Raw genomic sequence first — 20,681 nt, forward strand, 5'->3', positions numbered from 1 at the left:
GGTTAGATACATAGTGTTCAGTTTTATTTGCAATTCCTCAGATACAGAGGCAGTCCATGCCTGCATGTAGCAGGCAGTGTCCAACATCCAAGCTTGGCTGATAAGTGGCAAGTAAAATGCATGCCACACAAGTGTCACATAATGACCGTCTCCAACATGAGTGATCCAAATGCCCTTCCTTCAACATTCAATGGCACTACCATTGGCGACTTTAATTTCCCACTCTAGACTGAATAGAAAAGTGTAAAGGGTAGAGAGGGGAGAAGAGTTTCTCAAGTATGTTCAGGAGAATTTTCTACATCAGTATGTTTCCAGTCCGAGGAATAAAGAAGCATTGCTGGATCTGATTCCAGGGAATGAGGCGGGACAAGTGGATCAAGTGTCAGTAGAGGAACCTTTGGGAGGCAGTGATCATAGTACCATAAGGATTACATTAGCTATGGAAAAGGACAAAGACCAAGCCAAAGTCAAAATATTTAATTGGGGAAGGCAAACTTCAAGAGCCTTGAAGGTCTTACAGAAATCCAATTTGAAGTTTAAAACACTGCATTAATTGGAGTTCCAGTTTAAAATCTGTTCTCGTTTCTTTTTGGAGTTTAAATTAAAGACATGTTTTACTGACTGTTTTAAGTAGCAAATGTCAGGAATTAAATATTGGTTTAAGGAAGAGAAGGATAGACAAAGGAGATATGGGAAAGATTCTGTCTATTTAAAGTTTGTTTAAGAAGCTGGTGTTAAATCTTCTGTTTTAAGAATGTTAAATAACTTTTTCTTTAGTTTTTGGTTTTATTTCAGTCATTTGAAAAGGCGCCTGAAGAAAGAACAAGAAAAATGATGTAATTTACCTATCTTTAAAAATAAGCACGTGCTATTCTGTTCTGTGTGTAGTTAATGAGTGTTATAAGTTAATAAGTTTGAATTAAGTTTATACTATTAAGGTTAACTGACCTGTTAAATTGAGAAAACTGGAAATTTCATTTGTGGCCACAATGAACTTTCAAGTTTATTATGTCAAGTTTTGGGGGAGTCTTTATTTTTGGACATCAGATTCGCTCATATAACATTGACAGTTTTGATTTTAATTGTTTATTGCCATGAATTGGAATTTGGAATTATCTTTGTTGTATATGTAAAAAAAATCCTTGGATTAGAAACCTCTTACAAAAGATGTTAAAAGTTTGGTAATAATTGGAGTTTAATCTAAAATGCTGTCTTTCCTGACGGAAATGCTTTCCTTTGAAGTTGATAATGTTACTAATGATTTTGTTGTTTTCAAACCCTAAGGATACCAAAAGAACTGAAAAAAAATATAGATTAAAATGGAGAGTAGTTCTTTTTGATCAAAAAAAAGTTACGTAAAGTGACGCAGCTGAGAATGTTTTGTTCCACCACCTTGGAAAAATAAAAATAGAAATTAACCCCACTGCAGCTATTGTTTTTCCATTTAATCCACCACACAATTTTTGCATTGCTGAGAGTAAAATTGACCCATTGGGCTTTGGGGCAGAGCCACAATGGATTCTGATGTCACAACATCCGTTATCTATGAGACAAAGTGCTGGAGAAGGAGAGATCGTTGCAAACTCTTCTGTCTTTAATGTAAAAAAAAATGCAGTACCACCAAGTCTGGGCATAAAAAATTGGAATTGATAAACAAAATTTAATTGATATGTGTGGTCATTTAAAGCACTCAAAGGGAAATTTACCTGACATTTAAGAGGACAATCAAAGTTTTAGAAAACATGAAAAAAAACAAAAACAGTCTAAGTTGTTTACTTTGTTGGACATTAGCAATGGGTTCTGGTCCATACCGCTGGCACAAGAGTGCCAATATAAATTTGCATTTACATTCCAGGGACAACAAACTCATGTCACTGGACCATTAGTCAGAGCATCTGGATTACTACTCCAGTAACATTACCACAATGCTACTGTTCCCCTTTATCCATCTGAAAATGAATCCTAGTGCTTGGTCTCCTTTTTTATCGCATTATTGACCTGCATCACTACTTTTAGTGATTTGTGTATCTGCATCCCCAGATCCCTTTGTTCCTCTGTCCCATTTAGATACTTATTTTCCTTCCTACCAAAATGTACCACCACATACTTATTGATATTGAAGCTCATTTGCCAATTAAATGCCCATTCTGGAAGTTTGTTAATATCTTCCTGTATTTTGCTTCAGTCCTCTACTACATTAACTATACACCCCAGTTTATTGTCCACAAATTTTGAAATTTACTTCCAATTCCTGAGTCCAAATCATTTATGTAAATGATGAACAGTTGTCCCAGCACCAATCAATGTAGAACACCACTCTTCACCATTTGCCAATCTGAGTAGCGATCTTTACTCCATCTCTCTACATTTTGTTTTATAGCTAGCTTGCTATCCATTCTACTACTTACCCACTGACTACACATATTCTCACCTTAGTCTTGAGTTTATTATGCAGTACCTTATCAAAAGTCTATTGAAAATCCAATTATTTCTATGCATTACCCTTACTTACCCTTTCTGTTACTTCTCCAAAGAATTCAATAAAGTTGATCAAGCATGATCTTCCCTTTTGAAATCTGACTTCCCTTTATTATATTTTTGATTTCTAAATTTTTTCCATTACATCTTTCAGTAATGATTCCATTATCTTTCCTACCACTGCATTAATCTACTTGATCTATAGTACCCCGGACTTTTTCTGTCTCCCTTTTTACATAAAGGAATCACATTATCTGCCTGTCTCTGGTACTGTTTCCTTTTCTAATGATTTTTTATTTATATGTAATAGTGCCTCTGCTATCTCTTCCCTTTTAAAATGTGAAGATGCAATCTATCCGTTATCTCCCCCTTTCTATCTTAAATATCATATACCTTTTTTGATCTCTTCTTTTAATGACAGTGATGTGTTAGTTTCCCTGGTAAATACCAAGGCAAAGTAATTATTTAATATTTCTGGCAATTCGCTGTCATTACTTGCGAATTCATCATGTATATCCCTAAGTGGCCTTAACCCTATCTTGATTTTTCTTTTGCTATTTATGTATGTCTGCAGAATACTTCATTTCTTTTTATATTCTTTGATAATATAATTTCATAGTTTATCTATCCCTTCCTTTTTTTACTTCTATCATATCCTTTATTAAATTCCCATTTGTCACCTTCTCCTTTGTGGTACATGTACTTACTGTATGCCTTTTTCTTTATTTTTAATTCTGCCTTTATTTCTTTATTCATTCATGGTTTCATTATGGCTAGTTTTTCTTGGGTGAGGGGCTTAAGAGCAGGGTACGAACATAAAATAAAGACAAGATTAAGAGCCGAGGCTGGTAAATAGAAATAAAATCGAAGCATAAAAAAGTGAGAAAGAGCTTGGAAAGCTGAAAACAGAAAAGAAGCTAAAGGGATAAAAAGTTAGATGGGAAAAAACAGGAGCTGCCACAGATGAAGGAATTGCAATTGGTGCAGGGCAGCATGGAATATCATCTGTGAGCCAGCCATTGAAATTTTCTTGGGTGGAGAGCAATAAGGGACTTTAAAAAAAAAACAATAAGTTGATCTGGGGAATGCCGCAAAGGCCATTTTTTATATGGGGCTCAACAATATTATTTTAGAAAATAGGATGCCATTTTTTTCAAATCAGCAGAGAGGACTGCTGGGAAAATCATTTTTAGAAACTTCTGAGGGGGCAATAGACAGAATTCATATAACTATGTGTAAAGAAATTTTTCACTTGTAATGTAAGAGGTTTTGTTCTGAGCACCTGGGACAAGGTAGAGCAAGGCTTTCAATGCTATCATTGGTGGAGAAACTGTGTGATAGGAGATGGAGGTTCTACAACAACACTAGTGATGCAAATGCTGCAAATGCAAAGTAAAACTGAATAGATGTTTACAAACTCTATCAATATACAATGGGAAAAGTTGTCAGAAATGTAGACCAAAAATTATAACAGGAAAAAGAATTATGGGACTGATGCATGGCCTGCTTTTATTTTTAAATATATAAATATCATAGAGGCAAATATTTTGGAAAAATACTCGTAGAAGTGACTTGACTGCTTACTCTACGATACAAAATGTTTTAAAAATCAAGATTTAAAGTGTTTCATTACATATTTTCTAGACACCTGTAAAATACATAAACATGAACCATTCTTGATGTGTAGACTTTTCTCGGTTATAGCAGGAGTTAGCTCTTGTTCTCCATGATTTTCTGGAACTACCCAAATCCAGGTCAATATAATCTGTAAACTCTCAACAATCTATTGCTTTAAACTAAGTAACATCCTTTAGTTCAAAACTATTCCCAAAAACAACTTGACTACATAATTAAAGCTTTCCATAATAAATCATGTTATATAGATGCTCTTTGATGCTACATCCACGATTACATGGTGCATTGCATCTCATTAAAATGACCTTTCACGTGAATCGGAAGATGCAAACTAACCTGAGAGATATCAGCTTTTGAAATCAGTGAGCGACAGCTTCCTTTTAATGCTTTTTTAGCAATCAGAACACAAAAGCCAAGAAAATGAAAGCATCAAAGGAGAGATTTAGGTAATAGGCACAGAAAGCTGCAAATCAAGACTATATATTTGTCTCTTTTAATTGAACCTGCACTGCTGTACTGTGCTGGCAAAGGACTAGCCTTGCAACGCGTTCCTTGCTCTCCTGTAATGCTGCTCTATAGCAACCCACATCAATACGCCCTCCAGTTTTCTCTGAGATCATTTTGCCAAAAATGCTCAGCACTGGACAGATTTACACTGTTAACCCCATTAATTTCCCATCCAACCAATCAGGTCTCATTTTTGCTTTTTGATACATTACCAAGCTTAAAATTCTGCCAGCAATCATTGGAAATCAGTGATGATCACGGATAAATAGCTAAATAACTCAAAAACCTGGTCTCACAGATCTTGAGCTCCTAAAGGTAATCAAATGGTCTAAACTTAACTTTGAGTAAAATGATTTTATGGTTTTTACACCATGTGAATTTGCTCTGAAATGAGCAGTTCTTTCCTTGAAAAAAAAATTCTTATAAGAACTGGCAGGCCTTGACATTTGGGGCAGCGTACTCTGCCCATCATCTGGAGGAATAACTGAAACGGATGGAAACAGTGGGTTTATGTGTGGTGGAGAATGGGAATGTGGGTGGGATCTTAGTGCTGATAAGCCATTACATGTTCTTGTGCTTGCTGTTATTGGTTGCCTAATTGTGTTCCATGAAAGATCGGTACCTACTATTGTTCTTGTCAGGATATGTTAGTTGCGGAGCAGGTAGTGATGTGTTTCTTGAGTCAGGGTAGTCAGATATCACTGATGAGCAGGCCACTGGTCCAAACTTTGCAGAGCAAGAGATTAGTGTTAGTAATTGAAACGATGCCCATGAAGGTTCAAATATGACACACACAACCAAGTGGTCCGAAGTGATTGCACAGCGTCATTGTTTAAATCATAAACAGTTATCAAAGATTACATCAATAAAAGCAAGTCCTTCAACAGAAGCATAGCTTGACAAGGTTAACCCTAATTTCTGCGATTCTGAAAGGTTAGAAATTAGTTTTGTCTTCTGTTTTGAAGCTAATTTTCAATCCATTTAGACAACTTACTGTAGAAACAGACTGTAACAGCATGTTACCTTTGACCTCCCTATTCATCTCACATAAGAAACTTTACTGAATGCCTTTTAAAAATCTAAATAAATTTTATCTACTAGATTAACCTCATCACTAAATTAGCTACCCTCTCAAATATTTCCAACAGGTTTATAAGGCCTAATCCATTACTTTTAAAATGGTACTATGATACCTATGTTTTGTTGTTCATATATAGTATTCCATAAGAAAGCCCTCAAGCATTTTGGAGGATATTATAAGTAGTCTACGTTTTCCAGCTTGTGACTCACTCTTTTGTTGAAAGTTGGAATAATATTTTGACATCCTCAATCTTCAGTTGGTCTTGGGACCCTTGCTATTTCAACTGTGCCATTAATGACTTGGTTGAAGGTATCAAACAAAATTTCATTTTTGCACATGATTTCAAAATTGCAGGTAGAGCAAATATTCAGGAATATTGCAACTTATTGCTATTGGGGAGAAGATGGTACAGTGGTAATGTCACTGAATTAGTAATTCAGAGGTCCAGGCTAATGCCCTGGGTACACAGGCTCAAATCTCACCATGGCAGCTGGTGGAATATAAATTCAATTAATTAATAAAAATCTAGAATTGAAAGCTAGTCTCAGTAATGGTGCCACAAAACTACCATCCATTGTCGTAAAAATCCATCTGGTTCACTAATTTCCTTTAGGGAAGGAAATCTGCCTTCCTTACTTGGTCTGCCCTACATGTAACTCCAGACCCACAGCAATGTGGTTGACTCTTAACTGCCTTCTAAAATGGCCTAGCAAGCCATTCAGTTGTCAAGGGCAATTAGGGATGGGCAACAATGCTGGCCTTGCCAGTGACGCCCACATCCCATGAAAGAATATAAAAAGAGTCAGGCAAAAGTAACTGGGCCAAATAAGTAGCAGTTGAGAGTCCACTGAGGATAAATGTAAAATAAATAGTACTGCAATAGCAAATCAAATGTGTAAACACATGTATTAAATGGAACAGTGTTGCAGTTTGCTGATCATGAGATATAAGGATTTATAATAGATAAATCAACAAAATAGTCAGTACTGTTCAGCTGTAGTAAAAAAGGCAAATAAATTACTTAGTTACATTTGCATAGCAGAGTTTAAATAGGTGAACTACAGCTGTATAACACAATGGGCTGAATTTTATCAGCTCGCTGCCAATCTCCTGCAGCTACAATTGAGAGTAGTTGGACTGTGGAGTAGCCAGTGGAGTTAAAGGACCGCAGAAAAATCCGAAGATGGCAGAGGCACGCTCCAGGGTGGCCCACGTTTCAGCGATACCTCCCTACTTATTCTCCTCCAGGCTGTGTGGGCAAGGCAGGAGGTCCTTTTTCCCGGCGATGGTAAGAAGAGGCCCTCCCGCCCGACCAAAGCAGTCTGGCTGGAGGTGGCAGAGGAGGTCAGTAGCCATGGGGCCATCTGGCATGAGTGGGTCCAGTGCCGCAAGAGGATGAATGATCTGCTGCGCTCCACAAAAGTAAGTGGCACTTTGTTTCATGGCTCCACTGAACCTGGTTGTCCCCCCACAGAGTGACACATGTGTGCCACTGCCATGCCAAAGACTGGAAGGTTGGACGCATCATGAATGGATGAATGTATGAAAGAACTCACCCTTGTCTGCTGCTCAGAGCATGGCACCTACATGACAGGCTCACTCAGTAGTGCAGACCGAGTCTTTCCCACCTTTGGGCTCAGCACGCCTCTTGTGTCATGTGATATGTTTTTGCTTTGCCATGCTTAATATCTGCCTCCTTGCTCCTCCAGGCAAAGAGGGCCCACAATCCCCGGGAGGCAAAGAGGACTGGTGGAGGAGTGCCGGCTGTCCAACCACTGACACAGGCTGAGGAGGGGGCCCTGGATCTTGCAACTATACACGTGGACCGTTCAGTTGGTGACATTGATCTTGGGGTCCTGGGTGAACATACAGCCATTTGATATACACAATGATCACCTTGAAAATGTTATTGTTCGAGACGATGCTGTAATAATTGTTACATGCACACCATCAAGACTGTAGGTGTGCTTTTCACATTGTATCTTGCAGGTCAACGCTTTGAATCGAACCCGGTGGTCCAGGACTCCTCCCACATCTCTGAGAAAGAAACATCCTCAGAGGACACAGTGTCCCATGACACTCCCGCACCTTCCACCAGCGCAGATACAGTCACCTCGGTGGGAATCTGATCAGCCTTAAAGTCTGGGTCACAAGCTGGTGAGAGCACTGCACATGTGCCCGAGCAGCTGACTGAGGCTGAGAAAGCCGAGGCCCCTGACAGTCGGGGGACTGTGGGTGGCCAGGCCCATGCTGAGCCCCAGGCTACTGATGACCCTCGGTTGTCAACAACACAGGGCATGCTGTATCTGCTGCAGCAGCAGTTGTGGCAACTTCTGGTGGAGTTGCCACAGGCCATGCGCAGCCTTGAGCAGATGATGGGGGAGTCCATCCTGGCCATGACAGCTGCCATATCCCAGGCATCTGAGTGCATAGCTTCATCCACGGAGACGATGGCGGCCCTCCTGGTGAGCCAGATTCCACTGTAAAGGTTCAATCACTAAATGTTCTTCACTAACTTTGGGCGGCACAGTGGCGCAGTGGTTAGCACCGCAGCCTCACAGCTCCAGCAACCCGGGTTCAATTCTGGGTCCTGCCTGTGTGGAGTTTGCAAGTTCTCCCTGTGTCTGCATGGGTTTCCTCTAGGTGTTCTGGTTTCCTCCCACAGCCAAAAGACTTGCAGGTTGATAGGTAAATTGGCCATTATAAATTGCCCCTAGTATAGGTAGGTGGTAGGGGAATATAGGGACAGGTGAGGATGTGGTAGAAATATGGGATCAGTGTAGGATTAGTATAAATGGGTGGTTAATGGTCGGCACAGACTCGGTGGGCTGAAGGGCCTGTTTCAGTGCTGTATCTAAATGTGTATCGTTTTTACTATCTGAATGAAGTGTGCCAGCATGTACCGATCGTGTCTCCTCCCATTACATCATTTGCCTTTCAGAACTGCCAATGTATGGAATAACATCATTGCCATGTCAGTATTAGTCATGTGCATCTCCAAGGATGCAGTAACATGTACAATGGCTCAGTCAGCTACTGCCAGTAATTGTGGAGACAAAGATGTTGCAGATGCGGACAGCTGTACAACAGGTGAACGAGGGTGCTGTGTGGTTTGCAGAGCACATGGTAGTTCTTATGGTGTGGCGAACTGTTGATCAATAAGGTGTTGCCATGCATCCCTAGCTCGAAGCTCTCCCTGCATGCGCACCTGGATGCTCGCTGTCCTTCCATGTGCCTTTTCTGCTGTGTCCTCGTCGTCCTCATCATCTGAGGAGTCCTGCTCACGTCTCTCCTCATCCTGCAAGACCTTCCCCCTTATTGAGTACATAGTCATGCAGAGCACTGCTAACAGCAACAATACGAGTTACCCTTTCTGGTTTGCACTGCAGGACACCACCCGATCTATCCAGGCAGCAGAAGCACATTTTCAGCATGCTGATCGCCGGCTCAAAGGTGGCTCTTGTAGTGCTGTTGCAGACTGTTCACTGCATCATTGGTGGGGTTTCTCACCAATGTCAGAAGCCACGTCTACAAGGGGTAGCCCTTGTCTCCAAGAAGCCACCCCTCCGTCTGAGCCAGTCCTAGGACTGGCACAGGATGAAGGCATCATGGCAGCTGCCTTGAAAGCGGGCACAGATTTGCATGAAGTGTTTCTGGTGATCAAATACGAGCTGCATGTTGATTGAGTGGAAGCCCTTATGGTTTACGTATTCAGCTGGTCGCCTGGCTGACCAGCTGATGGAGCTGAAACTGATGACCCTCTGGGCCTGGTTCCCAGGGTCCACCATGAAGCGGATATAGTCACTGGCCCTCTGGTACAGGGCATCGGTGACCTCCCTGATACAGCAGTGCACTGCTAACTGAGTGACCCCACATAAGTCTCCGGTGGGCCCCGAAATTATGCAGAAGTGTAAAAATTAAGAACCGCTGTCACTATGAGAGCCACAGGCATAGGATATCCACCGCGCCCCTGGGCTGCAGTTCATTGTTGAGCAGGGCACAGAGATGTGTCACCGCCTCTCTCGACATCTGCAGTTGCCTCTGACACTGGTGCTCTGACATCTGCAGGTATGTCATGCGGGACCTGTAGATGCGCGGCGATCTGTATGGGCGAGCTCTCCTTGGGTGCTGCTGCTCATGACCGGGGGCCTCTACGTGGGCTGGAACTGCCTGTTGGTTTTGCCTGTGACACATGGATCCGCATGAGAAACAGGAAAATGCATATAGGGTGAAACATCTCCATCACAAAGTTGCAATTAAACTTGGTTCCTTCACTTCTTCAAAGGTACCCAACAGGGCAGAGATTGATGTTGACTGGTACATCAGGTGCTTTCATGCATCAACTATGTGGCGTGACATGGCATTGCCTGTCTTAGCTCCCACTAAGAGTGACATAGAATGACCTCATTAAAATTGTACAAGCTGCATCGATTGGCCCTACAGCTATATAACCTTTATACGTCTACCGTTTCTGGCACTCTCCCCATATACAGGGTGACTGGAGTGCCATTGCTCCTTCACTGACAGAGGCAATCAATGGCACAGAGCAGCCAACCTTTACGGAGGGCGGAAATGTAGTAGCTTCCTACACGTCTGCAGACTTGTTCCCCCTGTAATCCTATCCCCCCTCCCTTCCGGTATGCAGAGTTCAGATCCCGGTATATCCAGACTTAACTGCACTGTGAGCGAGTACTCCTATTTTTGATGTACTGTCAGCTTTTCTCATTCGTGAATAGAATGGCACGTGACAGCACGTGTTCAGCGAAAAATGTGGAAGTGTGGAGCGACAGGCAGTGGGATACATAATCAGGAAAGGTAAGTAGCGCTTTACGTATGGTAATTGGGGTGCTGCCGCCAAGCGGAGGGGGCCGCACTGAGGTCCTGCCACACTGCCAGTAAAATGGGGCAGGGCTTTCTCGGTGTTGGGGGTCGAGGTGGGCCTCTCTTGGCAGAATTTTACGGGCTCCTTCACCACGACCCCCAACGTTGAGGGGCCAGTAAAATTCAGCCATTGGTGTTTGAAGTGTGCAGACTGCAAGACCTGTTTCCAAGCAACTAGGAAAATTTATGACTGTCTTGTGACTTAGCTGTTTAAAAAGTTTAGTTTCATTTTCATTTCATTTCAGTTGCTGCTGGAGATCTACCAGGAAGACAGCCCAGAAACTTTTTCTCTTGAAAGTAATTCCTGTATCAAATGAAATTCTAACTTTCTCATGAAAGTCAAAGAACTGTGAAGGAGTGGCAAATCAAACGTATGAAAGCTAAAACCCTTGTTGCTGTGTCTATCTGGAGAGTGGAAGCCTTGTATTTCGGGTGTGGCAGATTACTATTGCCTCCAGGCTCTGAAGAATCCCTGCCTCAAGAGTGATACCTATTGCCTTTTGTGTTTTGGGAGATCTTGAAATCTCAAGAAAGCTTCTATTGCTGGACTCCTATTTCAAAATCCAAGCAGATCTGTTGCTGCACCCCTGATACAAGACCTTGTGCGATCCCTGCTGCAGATGAATTGCCTTGAATGCCTACCCATCACAGACTGTTCATTAATCTCGCCTGGAGAGATCTCGAGTGGCATCCGACTATTCGACTCTGTGACACCTCACCGATCCGGTAATGTCCTCCCAGACTCTGACAACCAATCATTTTATCATTCCTAAGAAACATTTGTAATTCAAAACATCCTTTTAAAACCAGTTAACCATTGGCTTTTGAATGCATGTGTGTGTGCATGAGGGTTAGGAAGAGTAAGAAGTTATAAAATCTTTTCATATATATAGATTTATCCCATTATTGTTTAAGATTGAGTTTATTAATAAATAGTTAATTTTGTTGTTATTTAAAGAAACCTGGTTTTGTGTGCTTTCTTCTGGGGGACAAATAGAGGTTTAATTTGGCTATTTCCGGTAGGTGGGAAACTTCACTAATATGTTGTGACCTGTGGAGTCGTGGAACTGAATTACAGTGCATTACTCCCATGTTGGTCATAACACTATAGATATTTTTTAAAAAGAGTTAACAAAGTGAGCTTTGGTCCTATAGAAAGTGAGTCTGGGGAATTAATGTGGGAAAATAAGGAGATGGCAGATGAATTGAACAGGTATTTTGCATCAGTCTTCACTATAGAGGATACAAGTAACATCCCAAAAATAGCTGTAAATCAGTAAATGGAAGGGAGGGAGCAACTCAAGAAAATTACAATCACCAGGGAAGTGGTACTGAGCAAATTGTTTGAGGTGTGGGCTGACAAGTCCCTGAGTCCTGATGGACTTCATCCTAGGGTTCTAAAGGAAGTGGCTAGTGAGATAGTTAATGCGTTGGTTTTAATTTTCCAAAATTCCCTAGATTTGGGGAAGGTTCCATTGGATTGGAAAAGAGCAAATGTAATTCCTTTATTCAAAAAAGGTGGGAAACCGAAAGCAGGAAACAACAGGCCAGTTAAGCTTGACATCTGTCTTAGGGAAAATGTTAGACGCTATTATTAAAGACATTATAACAGGGCACTTAAAAAAATTCAAGGTAATCAGGCAGAGTCAACATGGGTTTATGAAAGGAAAATCATGTTTAACGAATTTATTGGAGCTCTTTGAAGAAGTAACATGTGCTGTGTGGATAAAGGGGAACCGGTGGATGTACTATACTTAGATTTCCAGAAGGCATTTGATAAGGTACCACATCAAAGGTTATTGTGGAAAATAAAAGCTCATGGTGTAGGCGGTAACATTTTGGCATGGATAGAAGATTGGCTAGCTAACAGGAAACAGAGAGTAGGCATGAATGGGTCATTTTCTGGTTGGCAAGACGTAACGAGGAGTGTGCCACAGAGGTCAGTGCTAGGGCCTCAACTTTTTACAATTTATCTAACTGACTTTGATGAAGGGACCAAAGGTATGGTTGCTAAATTTGCTGATGACACAAAGATAGGTAGGAAAGTAAGTTCTGAAGAGGACATAAGGAGGCTACAAAGGGATATAAATAGGTTAAGTGAGTGGGCAAAGATTTGGCAAATGGAGTATAATGTGGGAAAATGTATAATTGTCCATTTTGGCAGGAAGAATAAAAAAGCATATTATCTAAACGGTGAGGTTACAGAGCTCAGAATGCAGAAGGATCTGAGTGTCCTAGTGCATGAATCACAAAAGGTTAGTATGCAGGTTCAGAAAGTAATTAGAAAAGCTAATAGAATGTTATCGTTTAGCACGAGGGGAATTGAATACAAAAGTGTGGAGGTTATGCTTCAGTTATACAGGGCAGTGGTAAGACCATATCTGGAGTACTGTGTACAATATTGGTCTCCTTATTTAAGGAAGGATGCAAATGCATTGGAAGCAGTTCAGAGAAGATTTGCTAGACTAATATGTGGAATGGGAAGGTTGTCTTTCGAGGAAAGGTTGGCAGGCTAGGCTTGTATCCGCTGGAGTTTAGAAGAGTAAGAGGCGACTTAATTGTAACATACAAGATCCTGAGAGGTCTTGACAGGGTGGATGTGGAAAGGATGTTTCCTCTTATGGGAGAATCTAGAATTAGGGGTCACTATTTAAAAATAAGGATTTGCCCATTTAAGACAGAGATGAGAATTTATTTTTCTCAGGGTGGTTAGTCTTTGGAATTCTGTTCCTCAAAAAGCAGTGGAAGCAGACTCTTTAAATATTTTTAGGTAGACTAGATAGATTCTTGATAAGTAAGGGGTAGGCAGGAACATGGAGTTGAGGTTACAATCAGATCAGCCATGATTTCATTGAATGGCGGAGCAGGCTCAAGAGGCTGAGTGTCCTACTCCAGCTCCTAATTCGTATGTACGCTTATCCCAATGCACAAAATCACTTTGTGGCCTGTGCTCTGTATACCTAGGTGGCAGGGGCACATTTCCGAAGGCCTTGAAATACTTCAATGACGTATTAGATATTATAGTAGTGACATTCTAGGTTATACAACAGTAGCTATTGCAGAAGTAAAAGATGGAGGATTTTCCTCATCAGGCCAGAGTGCTTTCTGCTGATCATGTGCAGTTTAGCTGTTATATTCAAAAAAGATGTGGCTAAACGGCAACTGCACAACATTTCGTCACAAGCAGAGTTGAAAGGTAAATTGAAAATTTTTATCTAAAAAGATCGTGCCATTAAAAATACTTGCGTATAGCAAGTCATCATAAATCAGAACATGTAGTACTTACATAGGGCTCTTTGGAGACAGATGCCGGAATTATAAGCCTTCCTGGGAGTGAGCCAAGAGGCAGGGGGATAAAATTGAGGCGGGGATTGCCATGTCCGTCACCTACCCACCCCCATTGCTATTTTACCAGCGGTGGGAGAGGTGGCAAATGACCAGCCCACTCCAGGCCACTTAAGGACCTCCTCCTACGGCCTAGTAATACCCTGGAAAACGCAATGCGGGCTGGGGGGTCCCTCCTGATCAGGCACCCTGTGCCCCACAGAGGGCCCCCCATCAGCACAGGCTACCCCCACTAAAACTACCCCACTACCCTGCTCTCTGACACCCACCCCCTTTCCAGGGCCCAGTCAATTGTCCCTGGCGAGGCCCAAATCCCAGTTACCTTTCTGAAGGGTGGTGCCTATCATCCTCTTCTTGCTGCGTGCAGTCCTAGCAGTGGCCACCGTTCCGGGTGGCGCTGCTGGGAGTGAAGAGCTGCTTTGATTGGCCAGCAGCTCTTGGAGGTGGGACTTAACGCTTCAGAGGGGTAGAAGTCCCAATTGAGGCTAATTAACGGCCTGGGTGATGCAAAATTGTAGCGCAGCTTCCAGGCACGGCAGAGGCGGGCTCTCCCCTGACATTTTAGACGGTAGGCAGGGCCACTGCCACAATGTAAAATTCCGATCAGAATCAATAATTTTAGTTCTGAAGTAAGAGTAAAGATTCCAGTAGCAGACTTCTCTCTCTCTCAAGGAATAGGAGCATTTTAAATCATGCAATAATGGAAATATACATATGAATGGACAAAAAGTGGAAAAATTCACCAAAAATGCAAAAAGTGATTTATCCACAATGTTTTATTTGTGCAAAATTGGTTGAAACAATGTAAACACAACTACAAAACATTTCCTGAAAATTCTAACTGCCACAAGATAAAAGTTCAAACTACTTTTATTTTAAAAAAAACTGCTTCAGGTATGATTAACAATGCTTTAGCTTTTACAGTTTAAATTTTAATTTGGTGAACATTATCCAATTCTGATCTGCAGAAAAGTTAGGTTATTCAGTTATTTTTATACAATTGCTTGGGTAAAACTGTTGTTGTACAGCCACTGAAAATCATCACTTTTTCTCCCAGCTGAAATCAGTCTCAAAGAGTTTTCAATTGTGAAGTAATTTCTAAAAAATGCATCAACTGTAGAGTTCATGATCACACTGCCCTCAAAAAACCATTAGTCCCAGTTTTAGAACAATGTTAAGCCAATCTTTATTCAGTATTTATGCTGTTCTGCACTTCTGTTCTCCTATCAGTCTATTCGATGTAGGTATGGAAACCATAAACCTGGTATTCTATGTATGAACATAGAACATACAACAGTAGAGCACAGTACAGGCCCTTCGGCCCACGATGTTGTGCCGAACCTTTAACCTACTCTAAGATCAAACTAACTACCTACCCTTCATTCTACTATCATCCATGTACCTATCCAAGAGTCGCTTAAATGTCCCGAATGTATCTGCTTCTACCACTATGCATATAAGACACTCTGTTCTCTGTGGCACGCTTCAATGGCCTATACAAGTGTGTATAGGCAAAGGTTAACATACAGACAATTCATATTAACAAAAAACAGTTGTTGCAAGTCTGCAAACACTGAGCCAGCTCAATTTGCCATGTAAGTTGGTACCATGATGTAACTTTACATTGACACAAGCATGCCAACTGGCTCAGCATGTTTAGCAGTGAAACAGGAGAGACAGCAGAGGGAAACCCAGAAAAAAAAGAGATTCTGTCACGTCATGCAGAAATCAGTGATTTTATATTTGCCCCTGCCATCAGCGACTACACAAGGACTGTGCATCATGAATCAACGGCAGTGGAGTAAAAAAATCACCTATAATAACTGGAATGTACTACCATTCTGATGGGATAAAACCACCAGTGAAGTGTGCCCTTTCCATTGTGGGTTTTTGGAAAGGAAACAGAAGATAAAAAGAACTGAGATTCTTTCCATCCACAGCAATGCATCTGGCGATCACAGAACTGAGTCCTGCATCCGCCCTCACATTCCAGAAAAGATCGAATTGGTGAGGTGGAACAAGAAGCACATAAGGAACAATATTCGGCTTACTGCACTACCAGAAAGTAAGATGAGCAGGATGGTTTTTTTCATATTTAGATTTAAGTCCATTTTAAAAATGAAAGTATTACTTCAATAGGAAGAAAATGATGTGCATGGAAAATGAGAAATCGTGAGGATGGGTGGGTTCTGTTTAACAGTAAATTAAAGCTATCACAACAATGCTCGGGGGTCAGCAAGCAAAGCAAACTAGATGTTGGAATATTTTAAAAGGACAATATTGAGTTGAAGCGATCAAGTAACCCTGCCACTTTATAAATCATTGGTGCGACTGCACTTAAAATGTTATGTTTGGTTCTGGTCATCTTACAAAAAGGATATTGTAGCTATTGAAAGGATACAGCATACAGAATAGAGCAAACAGAATGTTTGAGGGGCTGGAGGGATTAAATTATGAGCAGGAATTATGTAAATTGGTCATGTTCACATTGGAAAAAAGTCGAGGGGTGATGAAATTTCTGTTTTTAGCATTTTGAAGGAATTAGATAGTGTAAATCATGACAAGCCATCTCACCTTGTCCAGAACTGTAGAACCAGAGGACACGGCCTGCATTCGAAGGGGGTAAATTAAAAAAAAATCTGCAGGAAGAATATTTCAATGAGCGAGTTGTCAATCTATGGAACAAGCTCCAAAGGGAGATGGTGGAGGTAGTTCGCACTGATTCATTCAAATATAAACTTCAGTGGATTTCTTTCAGAAAATAAAATTTTGGGAACAGTATGAGTGATTTGAGACATGACTTCTGGTAAGTGTCGTATGCCTGGGAGGAACAGTGACTTTGGACTTGTGGTTCCTAAAAGGACAAAGAGCAATAGAGTAAAAATAATTAAAGGGGGGGAGAACAGCCAATTTCAATGGGGTGAGAACAGATCTGGCCCAAGTAAATTGGAATCATAGATTAGCAAGCAAAACTGCAACAGAGCAATAGGATGCCTTTAAAGAGGAGATAGTTCAGGTATAGCCAAGGTACATTCCCATGAAGGGGAAAGGTAAGACAAACAAAGCCAGACCTCCTGGATGGCGAAAGAGATAGAGAGGAAGATGTAGCAGGAAAAGGGTGCGTATAACAGATGTCAGGCTGATAATACAGGTTTGAACCAGCCTGAATATCAGAAGTTCGTAGGGAAGTGAAAAAAGAAATGAGAAGCAAAGAGAGAGTATGAGAAGAGACTGGCAGCTACCATAAAAGAAAATTCAAAAGTCTTCCATGGGCATATAAATAGTAAAAGGGTGAGAAAAGGAGTGGGTTCAATTAGAGACCAAAAAAGGGATTTATGCATGGAGACAGAGGGTATGGTTGAGATACTAAATGAATACTTTGCATCTGTCTTTAACAAGGAAGAGGATGCTGCCAAAGTCACCATGAAAGAGATGGTTGAGACACTGGATGGGCTAAAAATTGTTAAAGAGGAGATATTAGAAAGGCTGGCTGTACTTAAAGTTGATAAGTTATCAGGACCGGATGGGATGCATCCGAGGATGCTGAGGCACTGGTAATAATCTTCCAATCCTCCTTAGATACAGGGGTGGTGCCAGAGGACTAGTGCAACATCCCTGTTCAAAAAAGAGTGCAAGGATAAGCCCTGCAACTACAGGCCAGTCAGTTTAACCTTGGTGGTGGGAAAGCTTTTAGAAAGGATAATACGGGACATAATTAATAGTCACTTGGACAAATGCGGATTAATTAAGGAAAGCCAGAACTGATTTGTTACGGGCAAATTGAGCTGAACTAACTTGCTTGGATATTTTGATGCAACAACAGAGATGGTTGATGAGGGTAATGCAGTTGACGTGGTGTACATGGACTTTCAAAAGGCATTTGATAAAGTGCCACATAACAGGCTTGTCAGCAAAGTTAAAGCCCATGTAATAAAAGGGATAGCAGCCTGGATACAAAGTTGGCAAAGTGACAGGAAACAGAGAGTAGTGGTGAATGGTTGTATTTTGGACTGGAGGAAGGTATATACTGGGGCTCCCCATGTGTTGTATTAGAATCACTGCTTTCCTTGATCTATATTGAAGACCTAGACTTGGGTGTGCAGAGCACAATTTCAGAATTTTTGAACGGCACAAAACTTGGAAGTATTGTGAACTGTGAGGAGGACAGTGATAAGACTTCAAGAGGACAGACAGACTGGTGGAATGGGCAGACATGTGGCAAATGAAATTTAATGCAGAAATGTGAAGTGATACATTTTGTTAGGAAGAATGAGCAGAGGTAATACAAAATAAAGGGGTGTAGGAGCAGAGGGACCTGGGGTATATGTGCACAAATTGTTGAAGGTGGCAGGGCAAGTTGAGAAAGCAGCTAATAAAGCAGACAGGATATAGGCTTTATAAACAGAGGCACAGAATACAAAAGTTATGGTGAACCTTTATAAAACACTGGTTCGAACTCAACTGGAATATGGTGTCCAGTTCGGGGCACTACTCTTTAAGGCGGCTGTGAAGGCATTAGAGAGGGTTCAGGAACGATTTACGATAACAAAGTGACTTCTGACAACACAGCCAAGTGCCGACATCATCAGTGCGTTCCCAGCTGTGCACAAGCGCAGAATGGTTTCTTCCTCAGCCCATCGCTCCTGGCCTCGCCGCTTTCTCCCGACAGCCCATCGCTCCCGGCCTCGCCGCTTTCTCCCGACAGCCCATCGCTCCCGGCCTCGCTGCTTCCTTCCCTCAGCCCATCGCTCCCGGCCTCGCTGCTTCCTTCCCTCAGCGACTCGCTCCCGGCCTCGCCGCTTCCTTCCCTCAGCCCATCGCTCCCGGCCTCGCTGCTTCCTTCCCTCAGCTACTCGCTCCCGGCCTCGCCGCTTCCTTCCCTCAGCCCATCGCTCCCGGCCTCGCCGCTTCCTTCCCTCAGCCCATCGCTCCTGGCCTCGCCGCTTCCTTCCCTCAGCCCATCGCTCCCGGCCTCGCCGCTTCCTTCCCTCAGCCCATCGCTCCCGGCCTCGCCGCTTCCTTCCCTCAGCCCATCGCTCCCGGCCTCGCCGCTTCCTTCCGACAGCCCATCGCTCCCGGCCTCGCCGCTTCCTTCCCTCAGCCCATCGCTCCCGGCCTCGCTGCTTCCTTCCCTCAGCCCATCGCTCCCGGCCTCGCCGCTTCCTTCCCTCAGCGACTCGCTCCCGGCCTCGCCGCTTCCTTCCCTCAGCGACTCGCTCCCGGCCTCGCCGCTTCCTTCCCTCAGCCCATCGCTCCCGGCCTCTCCGCTTCCTTCACTCAGCCCATCGCTCCCGGCCTCGCCGCCTCCTTCACTCAGCCCATCGCTCCTGGCCTCGCCGCTTCCTTCCCTCAGCCCATCGCTCCCGGCCTCGCCGCTTCCTTCCCTCAGCCCATCGCTCCCGGCCTCGCCACTTCCTTCCCTCAGCCCATCACTCCCGGCCTCGCCGCTTCCTTCCGACAGCCCATCGCTCCCGGCCTCTCCGCTTCCTTCCCTCAGCTACTCGCTCCCGGCCTCGCTGCTTCCTTCCCTCAGCTACTCGCTCCCGGCCTCGCCGCTTCCTTCCCTCAGCCCATCGCTCCCGGCCTCGCCGCTTCCTTCCCTCAGCCCATCGCTCCCGGCCTCGCCGCTTCCTTCCGACAGCCCATCGCTCCCGGCCTCTCCGCTTCCTTCCCTCAGCCCATCGCTCCCGGCCTCGCCGCTTCCTTCCGACAGCCCATCGCTCCCGGCCTCTCCGCTTCCTTCCCTCAGCTACTCGCTCCCGGCCTCGCTGCTTCCTTCCCTCAGCTACTCGCTCCCGGCCTCTCCGCTTCCTTCCCTCAGCTACTCGCTCCCGGCCTCGCTGCTTCCTTCCCTCAGCTACTCGCTCCCGGCCTCGCCGCTTCCTTCCCTCAGCCCATCGCTCCCGGCCTCGCCGCTTCCTTCCCTCAGCCCATCGCTCCCGGCCTCGCCGCTTCCTTCCGACAGCCCATCGCTCCCGGCCTCTCCGCTTCCTTCCCTCAGCTACTCGCTCCCGGCCTCGCTGCTTCCTTCCCTCAGCTACTCGCTCCCGGCCTCTCCGCTTCCTTCCCTCAGCTACTCGCTCCCGGCCTCGCTGCTTCCTTCCCTCAGCTACTCGCTCCCGGCCTCGCCGCTTCCTTCCCTTAGCCCATCGCTCCCGGCTCGCCGCTTCCTTCCCTCAGCCCATCGCTCCCGGCCTCGCCGCTTCCTTCCCTCAGCCCATCGCTCCCGGCCTCGCCGCTTCCTTCCCTCAGCCCATCGCTCCCGGCCTCGCCACTTCCTTCCGACAGCCACTCGCTCCTGGCCTCGCCGCTTCCTTCCGACAGCCACTCGCTCCTGGCCTCGCTGCTTCCTTCCGACAGCCCATCGCTCCCGGCCTCGCCGCTTCCTTCTGACAGCCACTCGCTCCTGGCCTCGCCGCTTCCTTCCGACAGCCACTCGCTCCTGGCCTCGCCGCTTCCTTCCGACAGCCACTCGCTCCTGGCCTCGCTGCTTCCTTCCGACAGCCCATCGCTCCCGGCCTCGCAGCTTCCTTCCGACAGCCCATCGCTCCTGGCCTCGCCGCTTCCTTCCGACAGCCACTCGCTCCCGGCCTCGCCGCTTCCTTCCCTCAGCCCATCGCTCCCGGCCTCGCTGCTTCCTTCCCTCAGCGACTCGCTCCCGGCCTCGCTGCTTCCTTCCCTCAGCCCATCGCTCCCGGCCTCGCCGCTTCCTTCCCTCAGCCCATCGCTCCCGGCCTCGCCGCTTCCTTCCCTC

The 20,681-nt window shown here is 44.3% G+C and overlaps 1 protein-coding gene across 1 annotated transcript; it reads right to left on the reverse strand.

Annotated features, from left to right (window-relative positions):
• Nucleotides 1–14,700: 14,700 nt before the first annotated feature.
• Nucleotides 14,701–19,415, reverse strand: LOC137368820 (paraneoplastic antigen Ma6E-like; the record flags this gene model as incomplete). The annotated part of the gene is made up of 1 exon (XM_068029024.1): nucleotides 14,701–19,415. A coding segment is annotated over one exon (639 nt), but the record flags the coding sequence as incomplete, so codon positions are not given.
• Nucleotides 19,416–20,681: the final 1,266 nt, after the last annotated feature.

The sequence above is a fragment of the Heterodontus francisci genome, chromosome 4 (assembly GCF_036365525.1).
Source record: "Heterodontus francisci isolate sHetFra1 chromosome 4, sHetFra1.hap1, whole genome shotgun sequence".
Lineage (NCBI taxonomy): Eukaryota > Metazoa > Chordata > Chondrichthyes > Heterodontiformes > Heterodontidae > Heterodontus > Heterodontus francisci.